This window comes from Rhynchophorus ferrugineus, unplaced genomic scaffold, assembly GCF_030347505.1.
Source record: "Rhynchophorus ferrugineus isolate W39M unplaced genomic scaffold, kcgeb_rfMv2 rfM2, whole genome shotgun sequence".
Lineage (NCBI taxonomy): Eukaryota > Metazoa > Arthropoda > Insecta > Coleoptera > Curculionidae > Rhynchophorus > Rhynchophorus ferrugineus.
In genome coordinates this window covers 90,308,103-90,322,922 of record NW_027472581.1, presented here as the reverse complement: position 1 = coordinate 90,322,922, position 14,820 = coordinate 90,308,103, and the positions used below count along the sequence as shown (strand labels likewise).

At 30.8% G+C, this 14,820-nt stretch overlaps 1 protein-coding gene across 1 annotated transcript in view; it reads right to left on the bottom strand.

Annotated features, from left to right (window-relative positions):
• Positions 1–14,820, bottom strand: part of LOC143191634 (tubulin alpha-3 chain) — a 51,360-nt gene that overhangs the window by 17,116 nt on the left and 19,424 nt on the right. Inside the window, exon 3 of the mRNA XM_076396932.1 lies at positions 5,245–5,417. Coding sequence (XP_076253047.1) covers positions 5,245–5,417 — 173 coding nt within the window. The remainder of the gene's footprint in view (positions 1–5,244; positions 5,418–14,820) is intronic.

Genomic DNA, 14,820 nt, shown 5'->3' with positions numbered 1-14,820 from the left:
TAAATAAATAAATAAATATATATATATATATATATATATATATATATATATATATATATATATATATATTAAGCCTATTCAATGGAGCCATGATATAGGGCTTTTGAGAGGTAACTACAGTCCATAGAAACATTCTAAATGCAAATATAGCCATCATTTGTTTACTCAATCAAGAGTTATTGATGAAGGTAGTGACTCCAGATGACATTTTAGCGGAAATCCATCTGCCCTCTTCAGATCTTCCTCCGTTGTGTTTTACTTTTTGTTAGTACACGAGCTGAATTATTCAGGAGAACTTACCAAACACAAGGAGGCAAGACCTGAAGATAGTAGAGGAAATTCTATCGAGACATCGTACTAAAAATTTAAAGTAAAATAGAGGTTTCTTAATTGCAAGTTTAGGCAGAAGTACGACGTGTGGCAAAAGTCCTGCTACTATTTTGATCGCTTATAACTTTCCTCAAAGAAAAGATAAGTAAGTTTGGTTTTCATAAAAGGTTTATTTGGTCTTTACATTTCTTTTCGTTATGATTGAAAAATTATATCGGCTAAATGGTGATCGCCATCCGCTATGCCAATTTCGACCCTTTTTAAGGCCTTTTCAGGACATCCTACAACATCCTGACGTTGAATTTCTTCAATTTCCTGGCGAATATTGTCTTGAAGCTGTTGAATCATTTGGGGCTTATTCCCATAAAGAACCATTATATTGAATAAATATTGTCAGTATTTCTGCTCATTATTGTGGCGTATATTTATCCATAATAAAATTTGGACGTCTACACAATACAGTGGTTAGAGCGAAACTGAGCTAAATGCCACATAACCAAAATGGCGCGCAATCAAAACTGTAGAGGGATTTTTACCCCACCTGTTATCGCAGCTGAAGCTCTAAGGTCACTAAAGGTGGAGTTAAGGTACTCAAAGACCCCTAGCCATAAAACATTCCAAGTAAGAAACATTCAAGCGTTGAAAAACATCTCTGGTCCTTGGATGCTTGGCACATGCACCATAGTTCAAGGTGAACGGCCATCAAAAAAGGATTGTGGTAGCTTAGTTTCTTTATTATAATTTATATTAAAATTTAGAAAGAGAAGAAGAAGCGGAAGGCCATGTAAGTTTGGACAGAAACAGTGCCATTTCGAACTAGACGAAGGTACAGGCGATACTCAAAATAATCATACAGCTAGAAGTTGTCCAGACGGAATAACGACCACGTACATTCCTGTTGCGATTTCTTTAGCATGGCCCTGACTATCTGTTTTAAAACTACTGTCTGTTAAACCTCTGTGTCTCTTTGTATTGCTGTTAAGCAAGTCGTCTCTTCTTTCCGTAAAATAAAACCATTTATTTAAATAAATTAGTAGTTATCCTAATAAAAATTCTTTCCCGTCCTATTTTATAATTTATATATCATTCGTTACTACTAGAAATGTATAAATTCTCTTAGCAAAAACCGAAATTGTCGTTTCGCAAGCTATTAGATCTAGAAAATAAGTGCTTTATTTTTTGTTCAGTAGTATAGTAGTTTAATAGGTGTTTGGTTCAATGCGCCACCGATATAAAGATTTTAACAAGAACTCAGTGACTTTATTTCCACACTATATTACTTAGTCCTTAATTAGTCGTAAAACCCAGTTATTATGTATCGGACATCAAAAATGACCGATCTAGACCGAACGATATTAATAACACTATTCGAAAGTATCCCACTGTTTAATCGCCTTAATTAACCGTAGCTAATTAGCGTCAATTAAATGCATATAATGATAGTCCCGATGCTATACCGTTTAATTCCGTCAGATTATACGGATTTGCATTAAATCCTTTTTTTGCTTGATGATGGGTACCGCAATATGCAATAATACTGCAATGGATAGTTTTCGTTTAGTTATTCTAGCGTTATGAACGTATTTAATTATGTATGCTTTAATCAGTCATATCAATTATTTTGTATCACGTTACGATAAGGATTAGACTAATAATGAACAAATTTGACTGTGTCATGAAGAATAATTTACAAAGCATATATTTTCATAGAGTATTTTGGTTTCGAAATGTGAAAAATGCGTTTTTTCGGCTTTAAGATGGCTCTCGTGACGTCGCAAAAGTTGGAGTTAATCGATCAATAGATAGTAGATTTAACTCTATACATACTCAAAAGCTCAAAACAATTCGTTCAATTCGCTAATTTGGACTTTTGATCCAAAGCATATCTATATCCAAATTTCTTGATATTTTGTTGTTGCTATTTTTAATTAAAGCTTTTAACCAATTTGAAATTGTGAATTTTATGTACGTGATTGTTAACAGTGAAGCTTCTTCTTCCTCTTAAGAAACTAGAGCACCAACAAACCTTTAGATGGATTGATTGATGGATGCTAATAACCACTATCTCAGTCATGCTGTGTCAAACGTTTTCATCGTGATATCCTACTTCTCCGTTAAAGGCTTGCTTGAATTGTAGGAAAACTTTTCTTTGCAGGTTCCTCCTTATACGAGAGATATTTTGGGATATATTTTTCTTTGCTATTTTTAAAAATTCGAAAAAGTCAAAATATAGGCAAAAAACTAGTGTAATATGTTATGTTTCATAAAACATAATTTATTATATGTCAAAATGTATTTTAAGTTTAGTCCTAAATCTCAAGTATTTAAAAAAAAATTAGCAAATAATTAGGATTTATAAGAGTAGGACCTTAAAAATGATGCCTTTTATATTTTATGATATGATTATATAAGATTGATGCAGCTTATACAAGAAAATATGATATCGGTAACTAATTAAGTCAATGTAAAATTATTAACATTAAGTTGGGCCCCGTGATTAAATTTCGAACTAATAACCGCTTTCTTTTTTTGTTAAAATCGGTAAGGATTTCGCTAGGTTCTGAGCCTCTTTTAATGAAATCCGATACCAATCTTTTTACTATCATCGAGTGTAATCAAGAGATTGCAATCAGGAAGCTTGCGATACATAAATTAATGACTTGAACAGTTAATTTAGTTTAGTTTCCTTTTATTTATAAATTGTACATTCATAAAAAACACAGGTGGGATACTACAGCCTCAATATTTTTTTAGAATAATTAACTGATGAACTGGAACAAAACTGTATAAATTAGCAGTGAAGAGAATTATGTTCTCCTATTTAATTTTTAAAATGTCTCCTCCACGACCAACTTCAAGGAAATAAATTCGTTTAAATTAATTTGTTAAAGAAATAAGAGCTGATAGTGCTTGTTTTCAGGACAATTTTTTAGATAATTACTAATATTAATGAATACAAATTTTAAAATAAGATTTTCTATATCATATATCTGTTAATCGAGAACAATTATATTTGGTGAGTCTGGTAGATATGACAAAAAATATACGTTTAAAAATCTATAAGTAAGATATAACTTTAATGGTGAACCATCAAGCAATCTCAAGAATTAGCTGTTTTTTAGATATTCGGATGTCATCGATTTTAAGTAAAAACAGACCAGAATGTTTCTTGTCTAAGCTTTAAAAAACATATGGTATTTGTCATGACAGATTTATTTAGTACAGATGGGTTTTTAATAACGGTAACATTTGCATCCTGTCAGAAACAGAATCACTCTAATTATTATATTATTCGAATCTAATTAACGAGTGATACTGGTTCAATAATTTATAGAAAAAATATTAGAAATCATAAAACTGTTCACTAACGTATGTACCGAAATGAAAAACTAACCGATAAGTTAAGCCATTTGGATGAATTTAATAAAAGTAATATATAATGTATGTCTTTGTAGGTTTTATATATTTGAATTTAAAAAATGTACAACAAAACATTAAAATTTGTCCTATTAATATATAATTATTTAAATAGTATAAAGTAAACATTCTGTAGAATAAAATTAATTGGTGAATATTACAATAAATAATCATGAAGTATTGTAGTGCAGTTTTTTGTTGTAAATTCCATTAAACTAACAGATTGCTGTAAAGCTTAAAATTATGGCTGTTATGCAGCACAGGATATTAAACCTGATAAAATATGGAATTTTTTGAAGTTACGAGGTTATCTGTCCACGTCCATGTCTTATATTTGTACCAGTGTCTGTTACTTATGTTAATATGCCAAGTGTTGTCACTATTAAAAATAATGTGTATATAAATTCATTTTAACATACATGAATCTTGCGAATGTGTATTTAGTTAGAAGAACAAAAACAGATAGCGCAAAACAGAATAGCAACTATTTGTATCTATTCAAAACGAATTTATTAGAGATTTGGTATAGGTTGGTTGAGATTGTTTCTTCAAGAGAGATTTTATTAAGAGATGCATAATTAGTTAATATTCATTTTTTATAATTAGAATTTGTGTTTCAAGATTCTTATGAAAATATTGGAAACAAGTATCAAAATACTATTGTTTAGAACTTTACAAGGACTGCATTATTAAAACTATAATACAATATATCTATTTGGATATTTAAGACAAGATTGATAATTATTATTAAAAAAACGATAATTTACATTTTATATTAATATTACATTTTTTCAATTGATATCTATATTCTAGATCCTCCAGTCCTGGAGGAAGAAGACCTGGAAGAGGTGATCGCCGAAATTAAGGCCTATTTTGAAGGTTGTATCAAAACGTTTGAGGGTCGCTAAAATCAGTGTATCACCCTTGAAGGGAATTATGTTGAATAAAAAAACTAATTTTGCCAAAAAAAATGTTTTACTATATTAAGCCGGGGACTTTTCAATTGACCTGTTAATGCCTATTAAAGACTTAACAATAAAGAAGAGCCTACAGTCTTAAGTTATGGTCATTCGTGTTGAATTTCAAACAAAACATTCTTGAAAAAATACCATTTAAGCCCAAGAAACTCTATGGAAAGGCCTTGCTCAAAATCATAGCTATATAACTCTTATTATATTTATTATATTTGTATAACAAACTATTAATAATACAAATCTTTTGGGCAATAACTTTTCTTGTATTCAGCTCCATTAAAATCGGTTTTAAATAATATAAACTAGTAAAAAAATCCATGAGCTTGTTCTGATATATGAAGATATTATAGAAAAAATCAAAACAGCTGTTACAGTGTCCTATTTTCCCATCCTTGTAGACATTAGACGAAAAAAAATTATACGAACAAAAAGGTTCACTCAAACTTCAAACGTTTTTAGTTACTAAACCCACTAAACGTAAGACCAAAGGCGGACGAAACGCAAATATTTATCCATTGCTCACCTGTAAGCCCGTACATTGGTCTGCCAATTTTCTAATACGGTCCAAAACGACGTCTACGATTTCTTTGCCGATGGTGTAATGGCCTCTGGCATAGTTGTTGGCGGCGTCCTCTTTACCAGTGATCAATTGTTCGGGGTGGAACAGTTGACGGTAAGTTCCGGTACGAACTTCGTCTGAAAGAAAAAGCACTCATTTAGTATCATTATCGTATTTCTTAATTAACGACATAAAATACAACGAAAGCTTATTAATTAAAATGAAGCGGTGATTTAAATAATTCGAATTACTGAAGCATGAAGTATTTTGTAATGAATAGATGATCATTAGACACAAAATAACTAGAAAAAAATTGTGAATACATATAGTTTACTAACATATGATTTAGAGACAGTATTCTAGTCTAAAAATTTGAATTCCACTGTTTTTCAAGAAATTAGAGCTGTTCGAAAAAACGACACCATCTTTTTATATTACAATATTTTTTGATCTTCTAGATTTTCAAAATATAGATAAAACATTTTTTTAAAGTAATTTTACTTTGATAACAGTTGAATTAAAAAGTCTCCAGCCTGACACATAGATGGTGCCACTAAAATTAAAACCATATGTTTTTTAGTTAGCCCTAATCCTCAAAAGATGCGTGTATAAATTTGATAGCTATCGGATCATTGGATTGTGAATCATAGCATTTTGAGTGAAGCAACTTTTGTTATTGTGAAAAAAAATGGATAAAAATGAATTCTCGTGTTGATAAAATATTGCTTTTTGAAGGAAAAAAATACAGTTGAAGCAAAAACTTGGCTTGATGCCTAGTTTCCGGATACTACCTCAGGAAAATCAACCATTAAGGATTGGTATGCTAAATTTAGACGTGGTGAAATGAGTAACGAAGGCGGTGAACGCAGTGGACGCCCAAAAGAGGTTGTTACCGACGAAAACATTTAAAAAATCCACAAAATTATTTTAAATTACCATAAATTGAAACTGAATGAAATAGCAGACACTCTAAGGATATCAAATGAACGTGTACATCATATCATTCACGAATATTTGGGTATGAGAAAACTTATATGAAACAAAAAAAAGAAAAAAAAAGCAACTTAAACTATGAAAAAAAAGAAAGCAAAGTGGGTGCTGCGCGAGCTCACTTTTGATCAACAACGACGAGGTGATGATTCGGAGCAGTGGAAAACAGTCAGCTAGCAAGGTTATGACATCTGTATTTTGGGATGCGCATGGAATAATTTTTATTGACTACCTTGAAAAAAGAAGGACCATCAATAGCGGCTATTACATAGTGTTATTGGACCGTTTGAAGGACGAAATCGCCGGAAAACGGTCGCATTTGAAGAAAAAGAAAGCTGCTCTACCAAGACAATGAACCGTGTCAAAAATCCATGAAATGGGCTTTGAATTGCTTTCTCATCCACCGTATTCTCCAGATCTGGCCCCCAGCGACTATTTCCTGTTCTCAGATGTCAAAGAATGCTCGCTGTGAAAAAATTTTCGTCGAATGAAGCGATGATCGACCAAACTGAGGCCTATTTTGAAGCAAAGAACAAATCGTGCTATAAAAATTGTATCGAAAAATTGGAGGGTCACTATAATCAGTTTATCACCCTTGAAGGGAATTGAACTGAATAAAAAAATCTAATTTTGCCAAACAAATGTGATTTACTATGGTAGGCCGGGGACTTTTCAATTGACCTGTTACTATAGAAGAATATATAGAGAATACTCACACCAAATTTCAAATAAATCGGTTCAGTATAACCAATAAAGTTCATTTGAGGAAAGTCGCATATATCTAGTATGTCCTATTGAATGAAGCCATAGTATGGCTTAGCGCGTTCGAAAGGTAATAATCCATAGAATATCCTAGGTATATTGGTACTGTCATTCATTTATTCACTAACAAGTTATTACGAAATTTGAAAAAAATTTGGACACTTGTTACAGTGAAAAATGTAATGGGCGAGTTTCATTTTCATCAACAATTATTGTCACTGAAAAATTGAGATAGATTGACCATCATTCGTTCAAGTCTTTGTGTAATTACGTTAATGGTGTAATTCTGAAAAGAAGATTTTGCGTCCAGATATGTAAGAAGCTCGAAAGTGACGGAAATATGATTGTATCAGAAAAGTGGCAAAAAATAATTAATAGAAAAGGGGTTATCATTATCATTAACATCAACACATTATTACAAAATATTTTCTATTTAATGGGATTTCAATCCACTGCCGAATTTTTACTTGTGGTTGCAATTTCTCATCATCGATCTACGAAACTCAGTGTTAACTTGATGTGCATTTCTGAAAAATGCAATAAGATGGTGATCATTGAATAGTTTACGATATATTTCTAAATCATCTAGGCAATACCATTTCCAGTCTTATAAACTCAGTATTAATATTCAATTTTTGAGAAATTGAGAAATTTACAAAACCCTGATGTTCATTATCAAACATAATCACTCTCGAATTGCAAAACATAAAATATATAAAAATTGAAAAGAAAAGCACTGCATACAAGACAAAAATCATAATCAAAAGAAACAAACCAATGAAAATTTAGTTATTGATTACAAGCTATAATTTACACAACTAAATGAAAATGTACTGCTGATCCTAATTTTATAATAACAAATCTTGTAATAGTGAAGAAAATAGGACGGACTAGAGATGTATATGAGGGAAAATAAGACATATTAGAAGACAAAACTTTTGGCAAACATAGCACAAAAGACTATAATATTATTTTATTAGAAATTATTCTGACCGTAAATTGTATTTTATTGCTTGGTTTAGTCCTTATTTGCACAAAACCTATGAAACTATATCGGTTATTTGAATTTAAGCAGTGTACAAGGTTTTTAGTACAAGGAAAGTTAAAAGGGCATAGTTAACAGCTTAAAAAATAATTGAAACTGCAAGTTACTAGAAGGTCAATATTATGATCATTATTCTAATCAAATATAATTATGAAAACGTATCTTCTTATTATAGGTAATACATGACATTTTACTAGAACTAGATGTAGATAGGATATTGCATGTCGACGGCTATTATTATTATTCTAATGACTTTATAATTGTAGAATTATTACTGTCTTGTACAGACAGCACAATTTATATATTAAATTGGTCTCATTAGTTACATAAACGATGACAGCGTTATAATGGAAAAAGACGTATCTCTGTTTAAGGCTATAGAACAAGTACAAGAAGCGGTCAACAAGATCTACAAATGCACTAGGGACTGGAAAATATAGCCTAATAGTTCCAAATCTGTCTATGTCTATTTTGCACTGCGGCGAATTGACGAAAACTTAATTAACATTTGACGGATGCCCGATTCCTCAATCAGAATTAGCTAAACACCTCGGAATATATCTCGATGGTAGATTAAACTGGAAACATCATGTGATACAAAACGCAGAGCAAATTAGACTCAAAGTCAAGCAACTGTACTGGTTTTTAGAAAGATACTCTCAACATGATCTAATATCAAATAGATTGATTTGGTTTGGTCAGTCAATCATAAAACCTATTTGGACCTTTAGACTGCAAATATGGTGTTGCACTAGAATTCCTCTTAGTTGGTGTTAATACAGGTTTTCTTGTATAGTCATAAAATTTAGACAATTTTATTTATATAGATTGATATATATAGTCTTAGAAATTCGCTATTAATTGAATGAATAGCGCCATGTATGAGGGGTATTATCAAAACAATCCTTGTCTATTTTAGTAAGAGCTCTGTCAAATATTTTATATTATTATTAGACCTATAAATTAGTTTCAATATATTGTCTATTGATAGCCGCCGCTTGTTCCCATCTCTCAGGCAATTTACGAGTTCCATCTCGAAAGAATGAATGAATCTTTTGAGGCTCGATCATTCCAATTTATCCATTTTAATTTTTTTTTTTTTGAAAAAAAAATTTTTTTCACTTCGATGAAATGACACATACTGAAAACTGGAGCCTATTGGTTTCAATATGAAATTAGTCACAATTGTAACCGATGCTATAGATATACAGTAATACCACCTGTTGCAAATCATTCAAAATTAATTTGTAGGTCTGATACATATATATAATACATGTAACAGTTCATTCAAGCTGTATATAATTTTTTGCAATATTTGATAATTTCTGGATGTACTTCCGGAAAAACCTTCTATCTTATTATTTTTGCCAAATCATTTCCTAACACCATTTTTATTTTCAAATAAAATTCTGCCAATCCTTCTATATGGCTCCTAGACTATTATTATCTCAACTCTACAAGTTTGAAGTCATTCAAATGTGATACTTAAGGCAGACTAAACAGAAATGGAGTCATGAAAAGTGGACGAATTTCTCATATATTTCTATGGAGAAATCGATCTTTTCGGTGGAAGACGCAACAAACTGCTCCGAAAAAAATATGGATAAAGATGATAAAAAGTGATCTGAAAAAATCAGAGGCTAAAATTGTCAACCATGGTATGATTTAGTGAAGAATGCCGATGTTAATAATTTCCTAATTATTTTTATGATGATTCAGACATCAATCAAATGCTATCGATGATGATTTCCCGTGATAGTGCAGTCGGATTCAAAATCGTCATCTCCGAACTTTCTCAGTTAGTCTGGACATTCTCTTAAACCATCATCATGAATATTGTCATTAGTATTATATATAATGTAATATTGTTATTATAAGTCTCCAAAAGAAATGGCTTTCAGCCTTCTTTTTCTTTACATATATACAACAAGACTGATTAAGCACTAAGAAAAACAAATATTTTTCATTGACTAGAAATTTGAGTTGATGAACTTGACGTTGTTCATTAAATATTTTCAATTAAAAATCTTTAAAATAACCAAATTAGAGATAAATTTAGGGCTTATTAAGCGACGCCAGTTAGTCTATAATTATCCCCCCGTAGTTTGTACAAGCACTCATTGACTCTACCACGGTAAACACAAAGGTAAAGCGTTGCCCTCCTGTGAGACGCTTTAATTAAAATTAAAACCGAAACCAGACCGAGTCGTCTGTGTATGTGTGCATTTTTTTATCCGGTCGCCACTCAGACCGTTCCACACCTTAGGAAGGGATTAAATTACGGGATATCCGGGGATTCGTGCAACGTAACACCACCCCGAAAGGGCGGAATAGTGAATTGGAGTAGGGGCTTGGTCCCGTGGCAATTAAAAACAAAACTATTGACTATCTAAATGTAATTAATTAATACAATAAAACTATAGTACAGTCTAAATGTATTTTTAATCGAATTACTTTCTTTTCGTTGAGTTTTAGGAAGCTATAGGAAGAGTCATTGGCTATTGGTTACTTAGGTGAATGTTATTTCGATATTGATATTAACAAATGGGTTATCTCAAGTTATAATTATATAAAGGCACCCTTGACATGGTTATAAGGACACATTTTCATGCAAAGTTCATTTTCACAACTACAATATACATTTATATAAATAAACACATCACAATTACAAAAGTTACAAAGTAAATTTCTCGAAAATTAACACTAAAATTGTTTTTAACGTTATATCTTAAGATAGTTATAGAGCTCTGTTTAGTATGGTATATGATATTTGTATAACTCAATATTATGATGATTATATGGTCTGTTCAAAGTTTTTTTGTATGTGTGTCATCAAGATGTTTAATGTATAGCCTGCCGCAATTTGTAAATTCGTTTTAGAATCAGACAATATTTTCCTTCGTGTTTATCCTAGTTAGAAAGAGACACAATGCTGTCTGATTAGTTCGAACACGTAAACAAATGAGCCTGTCGAAGTCGTCCGGTTGTCAAACGTATGCAAAATTCTTGAAAGCAATGGTGATTAGAGGTTATAACTCTAACTTATAAACTATTGTGGCTGTATAGTTAACTGCATTTCTTAGGTATATTATAATTTTAAAATAAATTATATTTAATAACATTTTTGTTGAATTATTTTATTTAGATTACAATTTTGTTGTATGTCAAAGCCAAAATGAACTAAACTTCAGAGCTGATGCGGCAACATTGCGACTTTTTGATGTCATAAATCTCGATGACGCATATACAAATAAACATATGGGCTGAAATTTCGAGCCCAACACATAAATAGCGACAGTTTTATTGCTTTCACCGCTTTTTCAGTTAGTACTAACCTTAAAAAGAAAGCTGTTGAAATTTCATGATATTCTACTAATAAGTTTGTGAGTTACTGTGCTAAGAGTGATTCTTATTATTTTTGAAAACAATGGATCAACAATAATTTCGTGTTTTAATTTTACACTGCGTTTTAATGGGAAAAAATACCGTTTAAGCGAAGCATTGCCTTATAAAGTGTTCTGTGGACTCCGCTCCATCAGAAACAACAATAAAACGTTGGTTTGCTGACTTCAAACGTGGTGGTAGAGACACCGATGATGCAGAACGAAGCGAACGTCCAAATGATGTGGTAATATAAGAAAACATAAAAAAGATCCACAAAATCGTCTTGAATGGTCGAAAACTGAAGTTGCGTGAGTTAGTTAACGTCGTGAAGATAGCAAAAGGACGTGTTCGTTTTATATTGCATGAGCATTTGACTATGAGAAAGCTCTATTCAAAGTGTGTCCTGCGTTTGCTCACTGTAGACCAAAAACAAAAACGAATTGATGGTTCTGAGCAATGTTTGGCTATGTTTAAACGTAACAAACCAGAATTTTTGCATCGATATGTGACAATGGATGAAACATGGATCCATAACTTCAACTGGTGACAGGCATATTTTGAGGCAAAAGATAGATCAATTAAAAAAAGTGGTATTGAAATATCAGAACGGCGCTGGAATTATTGTGTGACTCTTAATGGATATTGATGTCGGTGAAGAAAACCAATTTTGAATTTAAAAAAACGCATTTTCTTTGTTACGTCCGGGACTTTTCAACCCATGTGTTACAGCTTGTAGTAAGAAACACGTTATATTATTCACATTACTATGTTTCCTACCAACTTATTTATTCATTTATTTCTTCTTGTGTAGTCTATATTTCATATATACCTACAATTAATATAATACTTAACTAGAAACTAGAACTATTCCAAAGGCCCACAAAGAATTAATGAACTTTAGTGTGCCGCAAAATTTGTCTAAGAGAAAATATGTCTCCTATAATAGTCTTCTTTTTCATAAGTAGTAGAATTCTAGTCATTTAAAAATATTTAAAATATCAAGAAAAAACCAACTTATAATCCATTTTTTATATTAATACACTTTTAAATCATTAAATTTACGTTACGTGACCTAAAATTCACGTTAAAATGTAATGATTCTAATACAATTTATAAAACGATATATTTACCTAGTGTTTTTTAATAAATTACTTCATTTATGCCATGCTGGTAGACCAATTAAGTATATTGTTCTAATTTTATGATGAATAGTTATTAAACATGCTAGCTTTGCCTTTAGATAGTACTTATAGATCAACATTTTCCATATAATAGTATATTGTTGTATTATATATTAGCCGTCTGTTATGTTGTTGCTATATTGAAATGAAATATCGTATGCAGTGTTGGATTCTGGGCAAAAGACAATCTTTAAAATCACGAACATATCTCTGATACAAATGAATAAATAATATTTCGAAAGCACTCATTAGTTATTTACATTAAATTATACATTTATAATAAAGCAAGTAATAAATTGTTTCAATTTAATACTGAAAAATCAATTAACAACAAATCTAATATACTATAGAGAATAAAAGAAGTAATATAATATAATTACAAAGCATATAATGATGTCAAACTATTGCTGTTAGTGTTAATTGATGACATCCACAACCTACCGTTTAGAATAACCCTAGATTAGTTCGATTGAGGGGTTGAACTAAGTTCACAGACAGAATCTAATTTGTAAACACTAAAGAAATGCCGTGTCACTCAGGTTTTACCATATATCGCGTGTTCTTTAGTAGAGCCAGAGTTTTTTTGGGGAGTCACAGTATGACTGGTTAGACCTAAAATACGCACTGAAAAATATCGTGACAATAGATATGCATCTTTATTGGATCTTTTTCTTCACAATGTTATAATTCTATATATAATTCTATAAGAAATAGGAGGACCGATAGGGTAAATGACTGAATGATTATTGGAAATGTGTCAGAAGTTTTTGTAAGCTTCTGAGAATATTTTTTTAGTCGTTTACAACAAAGTTTATTGTCTGAATTAATGGTTGTTGACGTTAATTTCGAATTTCATAGCTTTGTTTTGGGGTAATTCACTGTGGATATGCTAAAATGATTAAATATATTATTCTAATTTTGTAGCAAGTGATTGTTAAACACGCTAACACATTTTTATTGGTTTTTTCACCTTATGAACCAAGATAAAAATATTAAGAACTCTAAAAAAATATAAAGTTTTGAAACATACTTATAATTTCAATCAAACTTTTTGTAACTATACATTAACATGTCTACAAATATGACCTAAATTAAATTAAATGCTGATAGATGTTTATTTAACCTTGATATAATTTTGATAATTATATAGCTTCATGGATTCGTATGTTATTTCCTTGATTGTTAAACCTTTCATGTCAAAATTTTTTTGTTGGTTCTGTGATTTCACTCTATAATAAACGTATAAAATATTTAATGAAATCTTAATTTTCTTGTCATAAAAAATAATTATAGTCTTATATAACATGAATATGTCATTATTAATATTAAAGTAATATGTTTAAGATAAATTCATCCATTCTTTATAAAATATTGTCTAAGTTTTTTATATCAAAACCATAATAAATAGTAAATATTTGTACACAAGAAATGTCAAATGTTAGGCATTCCTCACTCGTCAATCAGTTGAACCTGAGAAGTGGTTTTAATGGACTAAAATCACACAAAATTATTTGTTATTTTTAGTTTATTAGAATTGGCCTATATTAAAAAATACCAGCAAACAAAATAAAACTTTAACATATTTCATAAAAGCTCAGGTCAGCTCTGGCGTATATACGGTTTAAATAACATAAAATCTAAAGTACCTGATCATTATGTATAATTATGATAACGATTGATGCACAATGCACACATAATATAATGTTCAATCCCGAAACATAAAAGGCAACCCTCGTATATAGTCTAAAGGTTTAAAACATGACCGTAATTATTTGTAAGTAACGATATCTGCGAATGTTCTAAATATCTCAATAAATAGTCGACGTATTCTCAAGAGGCCGTAACTAAGACCAGACTAAGAAGAAAGCGAAGAAGAATAAGAAACCACTGGTTGGTAATTGATGCGTTTCTTCGAACCGATTTTCATCAGCCAGATAATTTTACTCTTTAAGTGGTTCCGGATGTTGCGAATGGAAAATGTAACGGATTTAATAGGAAAAAGAACACTTAAAATCGCTTGCTGGTAGATAAAAACGGAAAGGAAACGCGGCGAAAGTGTATAATGGTGCCAAGAAGATTAAATCGGTACAGTTTTTGATCTATAAACCGTTTCTACGTGTCTTTTCGATTTTGTCCCATCTGAAAATTTCATCTCCTTCATTTAGTGGTCCATATATT